Here is a 13,091-nt window from a genome sequence, read left to right as displayed (position 1 = left end):
ATGCCAATGGATTTTGATTCCAAGGTCAGCACGAAAGCTACAGAGTTTGTCCTTTCAGAATTCTATGCAAGTATTGACTGAAAAATGTAAATTAAAGTATATGAACTAATAGAGTCATACATCAAAGGAGTATCCTTTAAAGGATGAGTCAAACGCCTTTTCAATTTCTTTTAGCGCCTAGGGGAAATGAGAATATTAATAATGCCAGTTAAATTAGTTCACACCCACTGACATGTCCAGTGTTGTGCAGATGCCTCACACCTATTATCTAACTTGTTCAACGGCCAGAAGCAAGCTCGCTGAACTATAAAACTTCCAGAATTGTCAGAACACATGCTATACTTTTTATTCTTTGAAAAGTCCATGAGTCACCTCAAGAGTATTTCGTGGAAACTATAGTTTCAACATGACAAAAATTCTCTATGTTTACCAATTCCTCGATAAAGATATTTTCCTTTCCTGGTGAGACCATCGCTAACCCAGCTGCTTGGAGAAAATGTACCTGATATGGATTCTAAGATCTCTGCCAAGACCAAGCAGGAAACAGCCTGGGAAATGTGGCTAATAAAACAAAACAGAAACCTAAAGGAAACTTTTTTTTTTCCTCTCTCCAAAGCTGGAATAAAGGATTTAAGAAAAAAGCCAAGTAGATGAAACACAGGAAATAACATTGCAAACCGAAAAAAAAAAAAAAAAAAAAAACCTGTAGAAAATTGCCAGATTAAAAATGGCAAGTATCACCTTTTCTCTCATATGTGAAGGCCAGAGAGCAGTGGATCTGAATGAAGGAGTGGTTGAAAGAAGATAGTAAAGGTGCAGGAGGCAGGTGAATAAAGAAGTGAGAGATTTGGTCAATGCCTGTGTATGCATATATGAAAACAACATTGAACCACATGGTCATATATACAACGATACATATTAACCAGAATAAAAATCAGTTAATCATCTGATCTCATGTTAATCATTTAAAAAGTCCTAGGGAAGGTTTTCTTTTCCTATTTTATAGACACTCTACTGGGAAGTGACAGAGGCCAGGCTAGCCTGAAACCTACAACCCAGGCTCTCAGCTGTTCACTTACAGTTTGTGTGTCACACTATGTCTGGGAATGAGTAACTGTCTTTCATATTACCATGGCTTTGTTGGAATGGCCGCCTCCTTGGAACTCAATGGTCCCAAAAGCATCTGTTGGGCTGAGCTGAGTGTGCTTGCTGATAGACCACTTCTCAGACTGGATGTCATTTCGGGAGAGGCGACTCTCATTTTTCTCATTCTGAAGCACGGAGATGCTGGGAGTGAGTCCGACATGCTGGCCTATGAGGCGCCCACAGCAACACCTATAACATGAGGGGTTAAAGTGAGCCTTTTTTGTCAGCCATTGTTGGAATACACACTCAGACAGCCCTTATAGAAACCCACGGACCATGCTGACCCATTCCAGTTACGTGGCAAGTGAGATCCCAGAATGCAGCCTTATCCGATAAATGGTGGATGGAAGTTTCCCATGGCACCCATCTACTGCTCTTCCCCACCACCCAGTTTGTCTATATCAACAATTTCCTGTTCTTCTTCACCCACACCTTTCAGTATTTGGCAAATTGTTTCAGGCAGGGCAATCATGAACAAAAGAATTCTCCACTTTTAACTGCTTCAATCTATCAAATCTTCCATGGAGGATGCTAAAAGGCTTGGAGGGAAGAGGTTTTACCATGCACATTTAAATGAGGACTCTCACTTAGATGTGAGTCGCCACCCAACCTGTCTCCCCGACTGATATTCGCTGTCAAATATTCAATGCTGAGAATAAAAATCTATAGGTTTTTCTTTAAAGAAGAAATGGAAAAAAATTGGAAACTTAAAATTTTGTTCTAGCTGTCATCAAAATGTCCTTCATGTGTTATAACAGCCATTATCACAATTATTAGTAATGATAGGTACATGCACAGCCTCCATTCTCTTCCATACTAGCAATTGAGGATGCGATGATGACAAAACAATCGGAGCTCCGAAGGTTACAATGTATCCAAGGTTATGTGTCTGGTCTATAGCTATGTGTCTAGTCTATAGCAGAGTGATCTGCATTTTAAGCCGTCTTTTAAAATTGCCCATTCAAAAAGGCGTTTCCAGAGGATGATATACTATTTTAGCTTCCTGCTTCATATACTGTTGATTTTCTGGAAGGTTACTAAAGTACCACCCCCTATCACCACCCCCCTCCCCCCCAAAAATGTGTAGACGAATCTGAAGGTCTAAACCCTAATTAAGACAGTCTTTCATTCAGTACTGTCTTTGGACGTTAGCAGGGCAGGTCGGTACAAATGAAACAGTCTGAGGAAATATTTAGATAAAAAAGTAAGTATTTGTAACAAAACATAGAATACTGTTATATGTAGCACTCAGTTATTTTTATGATGGTAACTGTATACAGACACTTCACTGATGAACATTAATGGTAGCTGAAGCATACTAATCAGTGCAATATATATTTGCTTCAAAAATATATTTCATCTGACAGTGGTTTTATTGTAGCATGTGGTATAATATTAATTGTACTCTATCCTCATAATCGTTACTTTACATTCTTAATACATTAAAGACAACAGAATTACCTATGGGGGTCTTTGGTGCTGGGTATGATGTGGACACATTCTCTTTTATAAAATGCTCTTTCAATCCAGGATTTCTGAGCCTGAAACCAAAAGAAAGAGAGAAAAAAGAAACATGAATATAAAATTGAAATCTTTTTGGCTAGGCAGCACCATCATGTAACCACACAAGACACTAGTATATCATAAATGGATTCCCCATTGAAGATCATCTAACCAGCCAACCTGCTGATTGGCTTCACATTATACCATTGAGAATAAAAGAAATAGAAAGGCTGGAAAAGTGTTAATAATAGGTCTGTAAGCCTGTTCGTTGTGATTTCTAAAGGACAGAAACACAAAGCTATTCATAGAGAAAATGAAATTGAAGGAACAGAACATGACATTTATCATCTTACATAAAAACAATATTCAAAAGCCTGGGGAAACACATGTAGCTCAGTATCAGGCTCTCATGGTCGAGGCTTCCATTATATTTTCCTCACAGAAGGAAAGCAAGATGTCAGAGGAAGTGCTTGACTCCAATTCCTACATCACTAAGGTCCCTAAAATCCAAGTCTGTGATACAGAGGAACAGTGAGCTATTAAAGGACATGGGAAGACAAGGAGGACAGATGTAAGCAGAGCCTCGATGTTTCCAATGCTTGGAAAGGGAATGGGTGCATTTCCCCCTCACATTCTACATACATGCATATATATATATTTGCCTTCTAAGAAAAGTTATTGTTGAGACTATCCATTCAGAAACCCTGCTGTCAAAGTGCGGTCCAAGATGAACAAAGTGTTTCATCAAACTGAAGGATCTCTTCACCACCTCCCAAGTAGTGTTTATCCTGCATATACAAGCTGCAGGCTGTAGTCCGTATTACCCCACAATAACTATGAATGAAGCTCCATACATTTATAGATGAAAAACATCTCGTCATCTGATTCTCTGGACATAAAGTGCTGTCTGCGCCTTTTGCCTTCTAGATTACACTTCTTCCTTTGATCTCATACAATGGAGGTCTATTTATGCATGTGACATCTATAGCAATAGATCTTTAATAGTAATATAATGAATATTCTAAACATGGCCACACAGTGGATGGTTGAGGGCCATCAGGAGACTATTCTGTTACAGGAATGATCACAATTGGGTCACTTAAATTTTGTTTTCCCTCCATTGTCTTTATTTAAAGGAGCAACCCACACTACCTCAAAGGTCTCCAGGTTCAGGTGAACCCCTGCACACTCATGCACACAGAAGGCATTTATAACTTTGTTTGGAGCTAGACATGAAAAAAAAATCTATTCTCGAAGAATTTCCCTCTCCAACCCGAAGCAAAAAATACTGGCTCCATCTCTGCAACAGAAATGAGCTGGGCAGCAAAGATAACCAGTCTTTATCTTTGTGGAGAGCCTGTAAATTAAACTATTCATACATGGGCCATGGTGCTGAAACACTGAATACTTTTGTTGATGTTATCTTTTGGCAGAAAGAGGTTAGACATCCCTCACTGGACATTTGAAACTCACTTTCCCTACACCTTGGGGAATGGCAAAGAAAGACTGTATTTTTGTATCCCATCCTGGTTGGCCTTCAAAAGAATCTTTTGGGGGAAGCATCTGCCTGCTTCAGTAAGTGCTGATTCATCTTCCAGGACAGGGAGTTAGCAAAGCAGCATGTGTGGGATGCAAAGTCTACAGCAGAGAAAGCAGCTTGAGTGGGACTTTGTTAGATGAGAGCAGTTAGGAATTCTTTTATCCTCAGTTTTCCCTATCTCTATATTGGGTACAATGATAATGCTTGATACATTGGGTCATTATTTGGGGAGTACCGAGAATGACTTCAAGAAGAGATTGATCTTGGCTTGTTTGTTTTTGTTTATTGAGACAGATTCTCACTCTGTAGCCCCAGCTAGCCTAGTAATCATTCTGAAATCTAGCTGGCCTTGAACTTGAAGCAGTCACTGTCCTGTGCCTTCCAAGTACCAAAAGAGTAAGGCATTTACTATCATGACAGACTTCTGGGCTAATTCTGATACTATAAATTCCTATGGAAGTTTCTATGAGGGTTCAATAAAATATTTGTAGCAATAGCCACCCCTAAGTTTGGACCATAGAGCACTGGACTGGCCACTAATGAGATATGAAGAAAAGTTTCTTACCTTCTATCAATCTATGTATAACATACAGATCCTAAGCTACTATGGAGGGTTTTGTGAAAATCAGAACAAGTAGTTCATCTTACATATCTAGCACAAAGTAGGAGCTCACCAGGACTCACAATGGCTAACATTTGTTCAGGGTCCATGATGTATTTGGATCCACTAATGATCATTGATGGGGAAGAACCACTACAACATCTGTTTTATCAATGAAGAAACTGAGCCATAGGGAAACAGCAAGTGAGTTCCAAAGCTACAATTTGATTTTTGAATAGCCTTGCTCCATGATCTTTCCTCTTACTCTGTGGATACACTGCTTTGCAGGAGGAGACAGTCCTGGTTCTGAATGTCCTTTATGTGTGCAGAGCCTTCTGAGATGTCTGGGACTATTTCACACTGGACTCCTAGTGGCATGTGGGAAACCTGTTCAGACTCATTCCTTCTCCTTCCTCCTCCCCAGTCCAGCCCTCATACATGATGAGGGGTGAACCCTCTATTAACTGTTCTTCTTCTCCCCTTAGGGTAATGGATGGGATGCTACTTTAAAAAGACCCCAGTGTATAAGGCAGAAGTTACAGAAGGGTTAAAGGTTATTATTTCTATTGTAACAAAGAAATGGAATTACAAAAGAACCTTAACCTTGAGAATATGGAGGGGGACATGCCAGAATGAATCCGACTCTTCAAGGACATTGTTATTATTAGTTTCAATTTAGGGGTTCCTGCAAGTTTCAGTGAGATGGTGCATAGAAAAATTATTCCATATGGATTGTTTGTTAGTCTTTCAGTGGAAGGTGATTTGACTTGTGTGCAGTCTAGCGACTTAATTACATTCTCAAAGAAGAAAAGAAGTCTCTTTGTGGGTGAATGGATGAGAACATACTTGTGTTCCTTAGTTATAGCAGATTAATCAGTTCCCTTGCCAAGGCACAATTGGGAGGAAAAGAGAGGTGAGGTAAAAAGATCTTCCCATCATTCATAATAAACTTTGACACTTTGTATTTATGAGACAAGTATAATTCATCATAAGAAGAATGCATGCATAACAGACCACTTAGGAATTCTCCAAAATATGCATAATTGACTCTGCTCCTTTGTAGGATCGGCTTCATTGTGCTTTTATTTAGGTTATTAGTGTGGACAGATACTCAATTATAAAAATTATTTTTTTTTGAAAAGGGCATATTTTGACATCCAATCATGATTTAACTTGTTGCCTAAATGAATTCCCTTTTTCTTTTGTTTAAGGGCTTTGAACTTCTCCGCACAAAGCTTTAGACTTTGCTCCAACACCCAACTAAGTTAGCACAGAACGATTATTCTCATTGTTAGAAAGCATGAAATAAATCAGACATGCATTTCCTGCTGACCTTTTAATTCTCTCCTAATGCAAAACTTCAATGGAGAGTTTGCCCTAGTAGCTTTGCTTTTAAATTATGCCACAGGAGTCTCCTGTCCTCCTAGGGAAGGCGGCCCTATTGGCCCTCAGCAAATCACTTCTGGATAGTCTTTTCTGGAGGTAGAACAGTCAGGTAGCCATACCAACTTTTTCACATGCCGACTCTTTCTTGTCTTTCTGCACTACCAGCCATGTGTGGTATGTCATAGGGAAAAGGTTTCAAAGGCTAATAATTAAAGAACCACTTTTTCAAAACAGAAACAAGGGTGTCTGCACTTTGAACAAGGTATAATAGTTACCATAAGGAATAAAACCAAGAGCTATTTTGAAAATTAAACATGTAATCAATAAAACACTAAGATGAAAGAAAGCAAAACAAACCTGTAAATATTGCCTTATACAAAAAGAAACATTAAGTCATTTCACCTAAACTCCATTTTACCCAGACTCTGCTACTGACATTAAACCACAAGCAATTTCGTTCTGTCTTCCCTTAACCTCCCTACCAGCTGCAGACTCCAGCCTTTCTCCAGGAAGGAAGGAAGAGTTACAATACACACTTAGCAGCTCAGTAACCCAGACAGGTAATCTCAAGATTAAAAACAAAGTATATGAACTTTCTTCAAACAAAGTGTGAGGAACAGCTCTGAGTACGGCTCGCCCTCCACTGGAGTTTCCAGTTTCAAGAGGCCAACCAGTCTTCATTAGAACAAAATACCAAAATATATGTTTATTTCCCCCTCTGTTTTCTCTCTGCACGCCCCCCACCCCCATGAGTTCCTTTAGCCTACGTCCCCACATCCAACATGGACAAGTCAAACAAGAGAAAAGTTAGCTGGAATCATTTACCTGCGCTCTGACTCTGGCTGGTAGCAAGGCAGTCACCCTGCACAGCTTCTGTTGCTTTCATTTTGCTGTGACTGGGGCTGGCCATCCCGTTAATAATGCTCGGATGACCGCCCACTGGAAAAAAAAAAGTCACTTGCCAGGCTCTTCCCCCAGAGACATTTCAAGTAAGCAATGAACTTGGGCAGATTGGCCCCTTGGAATGTCCTGGCGCTCCAGGATTAGCCTCACTAAGAGTCCCATGAAAATTCCCTCAAAGTCTTCACACACTGCTTGATTTGAACACCTAATCTGAAGCCAGGAGAAAAACAAATCCCTGGAGAGATCAGGTTTAACTAGCACAAGTCCTAACTGCTCCCGACCCTACCCCCACCTTTTCTTTTTCCACTTTCAGAAAAAAAGAAAGGGAAAAAAAAAAAAAAAAAACTTGCAAGAGTGTGATAAGGTGCTCCGGAGTTCTGAAAGTTCAGCTTTGGAAAGCAAATCTCTCTAAAAGAAACAGTGTATTAATGCTCCCAGTAGCTTGAACACACAAGAGGCATTGTTTCCCCACTGCACAGAATGGAACGATAGTATTTCTTTAAAGAGAAACTGCTAAGAAAACCTGAGCGTTTCAAAGGAACCCTTTGGTCCCTAAACATGAGTCTAAGCAGAATGCAGCTGGGGTTGGCGAAGGAGCGTCTATAACAAGATGTGAACAAAACTTGTCTAGTCACACTTCTAGTCTACAGCCTTTCTTTCCCTTGCCCAGGCCAAATGCACAAGAGACCTGCATTCCCTGGTTCTGTATTGGAAAGCAAGGAGTTGGGAGCTCCAAGGCTGTGTGTGCAGGTAGAATTCGGACCATGGAGAACTGGTGCTGACTCAGCTGTGTGTTCTCTCAGAGACTCTCGTAGTGGCCACATAGAGAGTGCTTTCAAGGATCAGCTGAGAGAGGGAGAGAGAGAGGGAGAAGGAGAGGGAAGAGAAGAGGGAGAGAGAGAGGGAGAGGCAGAAGGAGAGGGCGAGAGAGGGGGGGACAGAGACAGAGACAGCGCATATATGCTGGGAGAGAAACAAATTCAAATTTCAATAAGGCAAACAGCTGTGAATGACTGAGCGTTTTATCTCTTCCCAAGGGTGACAGTCAACTGGGAGGTGGCGCCCTTCAGCAGTAAATGATCAGTGAGGGTGCCTGGGTTTTGATTTTTTATTCTTCGGTTGTTTTTGTGTAAGAATGAATGGTGTGTGTTGTGGTTATAGTAAACCAAGTGACTTATTTTACACTTGAATGGGTTAGCTACCGCAACAGCCAGCCATCTTTGTCTATTGGCTTTGTAGGACTGATCCCTGAATTTGCTGGTCCTTCACTCAACCATAGTTTCCTGGAGAGACAAGATACAATCATCTACCTAGTGACTTTCAACAGCTGAAACATGGTTAAACAGATTTAAGTAAAAAAAAAAAAATCACACTAAGTTTTAGCATGAAGCTCAAGAAAGAAGGCTTGGGAGATGGTTCAGTGGGTAAATGTCGCGCCCCACTTGACCAGCAAGGAAGACACGAACAACCAGATCCTTCTCAACAGCCTTTATTGCAGAAGCATTCTTTTAGTTTTCAGGAGGAGACCCCCGAATGCCCAGGGCGAGCTGCTTATATACCCTCAGCCCTGGGGGGGGGGGGGAGCGCGTGGAGGTGTGCGATTGGTCAGAACTTCAGTGCCTCATTAGCATACTACATTAGCATACCCCACCCGGGAGGGGGTGATTGGTCAGGATCGTGGTACCCCATTAGCATACCCTGCTCGATTGTGGTACCTCATTAGCATATCCCGTTCGGGAGGGGTTTGGCGCCAAACTGAGTTGACTCATGCGCAGTGCACTATTTACTAGTAGCCGATACCAAAGGCCGAGGCCGGTGCCATCTTGAGTCGGGTCTGCGGCCTACAGGTTAAGTGTTTGAGTTCCCAGAAGCCCTCTAAAGCTGGACACCTTGGTGTTCATCTGGTAACCCAGTGTTCCTATGGTAAAACGTGAAACAGAGGTAAGGACAATCCTCAGACACTCCTTGACCAGTTAGTCTGGGATATGCAGCAGCAGACAACAAAGAGACCTTGTCTCAAACAAGGTAGAAAAGAGGGACTGGCACTCAGGCTGTTCTTTGACCACCATAGAGGCACAGAGGTGTGTACATGTGTTCTCTGGTCTTTCTTTCTCTCCACCCCCACCAACCCTGGTTTTTTTTTTTTTTGTTTTTTTTTTTTTTTTTTTTTTTTTTTTTGTAAAAGGGGCAAATGTTCTTTATCTGTCACAGGAATTGGTCACAACCTTAATACACCTGTGATAGCCTTAACTATTCTTTCTAACTGAATCATCAGAGATTGTCTCTACAGCATTGTTTAGACCACAGAACTGAAAGACTAAGTCAATTATGGTTTATGCTATTTGATGATCACAGAAAAATTTCAGGGAGAAGCATACATTTTCCTATTGCTATGTTTAAAAAAAGAGTAGGCTACAGAAAAATAGGAAGAAAAGAGGCAAATTTTAAATAGAAAGGTGATAGACAACTCTGCTAGTTTTCATTTTATGCTTTTGCTTTTCAGCTTCCCGTTGTTGTCATGGTGCACATCTGGAGTCAGAAAAGCACATGCGTATTTGCTTTTCAGCTTCAGTTCTGTCTTGTGCTCACAGGAGGGAACAGAAGGTACTCGGAGGAGCATTATTTAGAAAGAAGCTCACGAAGAGTGAAGAGCCGCTCCAAGGAGACTCTGGAAAAGAAAGGGGTTTTGTTTTGTTTTGAGTTTTTGTTGTTGTTTTAATGTATGGGGTGAGATTTCTGGAGAGCTACAAAGAGAGAAAAGAACCATGAGAGAAAGAAACAAGAAAGTGGAAGGGAAAAGAGAGAGAAAGAGATAAGTGGGCAAATACTTTGAAAGACAGAGATGACAGCATAGCAGTAGTCAGCTAGAGACTAAATCAACAGGCTTTCAGTAATCTTCCAGATGTAGAAAGACTTCACAATTCACCTCCTTCAACATCCTTTGTCAGTAGATTCCCTCGTCTTATTACCATAAATCATGAGCTCAATTTAACAAATAGTTTTTTCTTTCTTTTATCACTTTTCTTTTTTTTTTTTTTTTTTTTTTTTTTTTTAGAGAAGCATTCAATAGAACATAAGGTGTGATCTGCCTTCCATGAAATTTACACCAGAGATGGAAATACAGCTACAGGGCCCTGGGCCTTTTGTGGGAGTTGAAACCGGAAGTTCCAGGTGAAGCCAGGAGAGCTAGAGCTTTCACAGGAGATCTGGAGGAGCCTTTGATTGAGAAAGATAATTAGCTACAAAGAGACTTGAATCTCAGAGCAACTTTACTTAAGAATCTCTGCACACCTAGAGAGAGCATCATCACCCAGGACGCAGCTCCCAGGAGGGTCCATTAACAGGCTGCTTCTGATGAAATTTTGAAGACAACCTGAACTCTTAACAATGGAAGACCACGTGCACAGCCATAGCTATGGTTTTTCCTCACTTCCGCTTCCACGCCACAGCAGAAGGCTTTATTCTCCAAATCTGTCATTAATGAGACGTTGTATTTGAGAAGATGACACTAAAAAGGTTTGTTGGCCCACACTTTAAAAAGTAAGATTAGATTTTCTGTCGGTAGAAACTAGATTTTAATGTGTACAATTCGTATTGCACTAGCTACAAAGAATCTGTTTGATGCTTATATTTGGTAGCAATGACAAAGAACATGCCATACATTAGGGGTCAACAAACATTTTCAACAAAGGGCTAGCCAGTATGTACTTAAGGATGTTGGAGAACAGTAAGTCCCTGCCTTAAAACTCAACCACTTGGCTATCATGAGGCCATAAACATGATCATGACTGAGAATACTTTATTTTACTGAAAATTATAGTGGGCTATGACTGATGTGTACTGGTCAACTTTTGGAACAGAAAAAAGAAACAGAACTGTGTGTACAATGGGGTGTCAGGAGAGGTGGTGGTGGATCTCTAGGATTTGTGGCACCAACCCTTACTTGTTTCTGCTCTTATTCCAGCATGGCATGCAACTTCTCTCTAGTCACCTTTGCCTGTCTTGCTTTTCCCTGTGACAGGCCCAAACTCAGATATCTCAGTCCCCCGAGTCTCTGACCATCCTAGCTAAAGAAACAACTTGTCAATCTATCAAGTTATGGCCCCCTGTCTTCTTGTGTGACCCCCTATTAGGAAGCAGGTCCCCAAGGGCAGTAGTGGCAATTTGTTACTGCTGGCAGCAGAGCAGTTGGGATAGTGGCACTGGGGAGGCACAGAAAAACCATTCCATTTCCTGAAGAATAAAATCTTCCCTTAGAAATGGACACCATCAGGTAGACTTGTAGCTCCAAAAAGCAGACTTGAGGGCTAGGTAGGCATTTATGCTGGATTCATAGCAATGTAGTAATGTACAAGGAAGGGATATATATATATATATACATATATATATATATGTGTATATATATACACACATATATATATGTATATATATATACCTAATATCTAAAAATATCATCATCTGCAAATTCAATTATTTCTTATTTAGAAATAAAAAAACCGAATTCATCAGCAATATTTATTCAAGCCCAGTAATGCAGGCCTGTAATCCCAGCTGCTCAGGAGGCTGAGGCAAGCATATCTTAAGTTCAAGGTTTGCCTGAGGAACAGTGTAAGTTCAAGGATAGCCTTGACGACTAAGGGAGAGTGCTGTAGGCAGAACTCACTGATAGAGTCCTTGTCTAAAGTGCATGAAACACTAGACTCTATCCCCGGGACTACATAAAACAAAAACGATGTGGAGATGAAAGACATGATGATATCATAAAAGTGACTGGAGTTTAGGAAACACTGGCAGCTCCTCTTGAATGCCCAGGAAATCTTAAACTCCTTGTTTTGATTTCAGTGCATGAAAAGAAATGTGTGTTGCCATTGACTATAAACAACACCAGAGGACATGGCAATGCCAGTGCTTCTGGGTCACACCACCACCTACATGTCCATCCACAGCGATTGATCCCACTCTCCCCTATTCCTTTACACATCCTCCGTGCCCAATCAAGATCAGCTCAGTATTGGAAGGCTTTGGGATCTGAGTATTTTAATCAAATCTCTTAACTTCTCTGCAAGCCTTAACACTCTTTCTATGCAGGTCAAACAAAATATTTATAGTGCCCCTGGTCTACCAAGAAGTTCCACACTTACCAGCCATCGGGCATGTTGTTATTTCCCTCAGAAGGTTGGATTATTCCTTTGCTACCGAATGAATGACTTTGTATTCTTAAGTCTGCATAAAACACTTTGTTCTTTGAGAGGCTTGGCTAGCCACTGCAAGTGGGAACAACCGTGACCTTGTTCTATGCCCATACTTTGCTCCCACTCCCAGCAGGCACATGTACTATTCTAATGACTTATTTCCGGTTCAGTAGGTACCCTCATCCACTTGCGATGTCTCTTTTCCTATGTCCTTCTGGGCTTACTATGGCTCAGCTAGAGCTTGGACCTCTCCAAGAAGAATTATTTTCCCTTCCCCATCCTAGTTTCACTTTGTTTCTGAAGGGTTATTATGCTTTCATTTCTAGAATTAACTTTGGAGAATAATGTGTCTATGGACTGAAATTATTTGAAACAGAACTTACTTCCTAGCACCTAAATTTACTTCATAGCACTAAACTTACATGCCTTCCTTCCTTCCTTCCTTCCTTCCTTCCTTCCTTCCTTCCTTCCTCCCTCCCTCCCCCCTCCCTCCCTTCCTTCTTTTTTTCCTTCCTTTTTTCCCTCCCTCCCTCCCTCCCTCCCTCCCTCCCTCCCTCCCTCTCCCTCTCTCTCTCTTAGATTTATTTATCTAATGTGAGTACACTGTTGCTGTCTTCAGACACACCAGAAGAGGGCATCAGATCCCATTATAGATGTTTGTGAACCACCATGCAGTTGCTGGGAATTGAACTCAGGACCTCTGAAAGAGCAGATGCTCTTAACCACTGAGCCATCTCTCCAGCCCCATATGACTTACTTCTTAACATACAACAAAAAGATGAATTTTTGTCTACTTATCTGAAAACATTAAGTAAGTCAC

General features: G+C 41.0%; 1 protein-coding gene across 18 annotated transcripts in view; it reads right to left on the bottom strand.

Annotated features, from left to right (window-relative positions):
• Trpm3 (transient receptor potential cation channel subfamily M member 3) overlaps positions 1-13,091 on the bottom strand; it is a 514,024-nt gene that overhangs the window by 267,037 nt on the left and 233,896 nt on the right. For all 18 annotated transcript variants that reach the window (XM_076918422.1, XM_076918425.1, XM_076918437.1 and 15 more), the window contains exons 2-3: positions 2,608-2,687; positions 1,131-1,335 (exon numbers count right to left, since the gene is read on the bottom strand). In XM_076918422.1, coding sequence (XP_076774537.1) covers positions 1,131-1,335; positions 2,608-2,687 — 285 coding nt within the window. The remainder of the gene's footprint in view (positions 1-1,130; positions 1,336-2,607; positions 2,688-13,091) is intronic.

Source organism: Arvicanthis niloticus, chromosome 1 (genome assembly GCF_011762505.2).
Source record: "Arvicanthis niloticus isolate mArvNil1 chromosome 1, mArvNil1.pat.X, whole genome shotgun sequence".
Taxonomy (NCBI): domain Eukaryota; kingdom Metazoa; phylum Chordata; class Mammalia; order Rodentia; family Muridae; genus Arvicanthis; species Arvicanthis niloticus.
The sequence above is the reverse complement of the archived record's forward strand: the minus strand, read 5'-3'. Positions and strand labels throughout refer to the sequence as shown.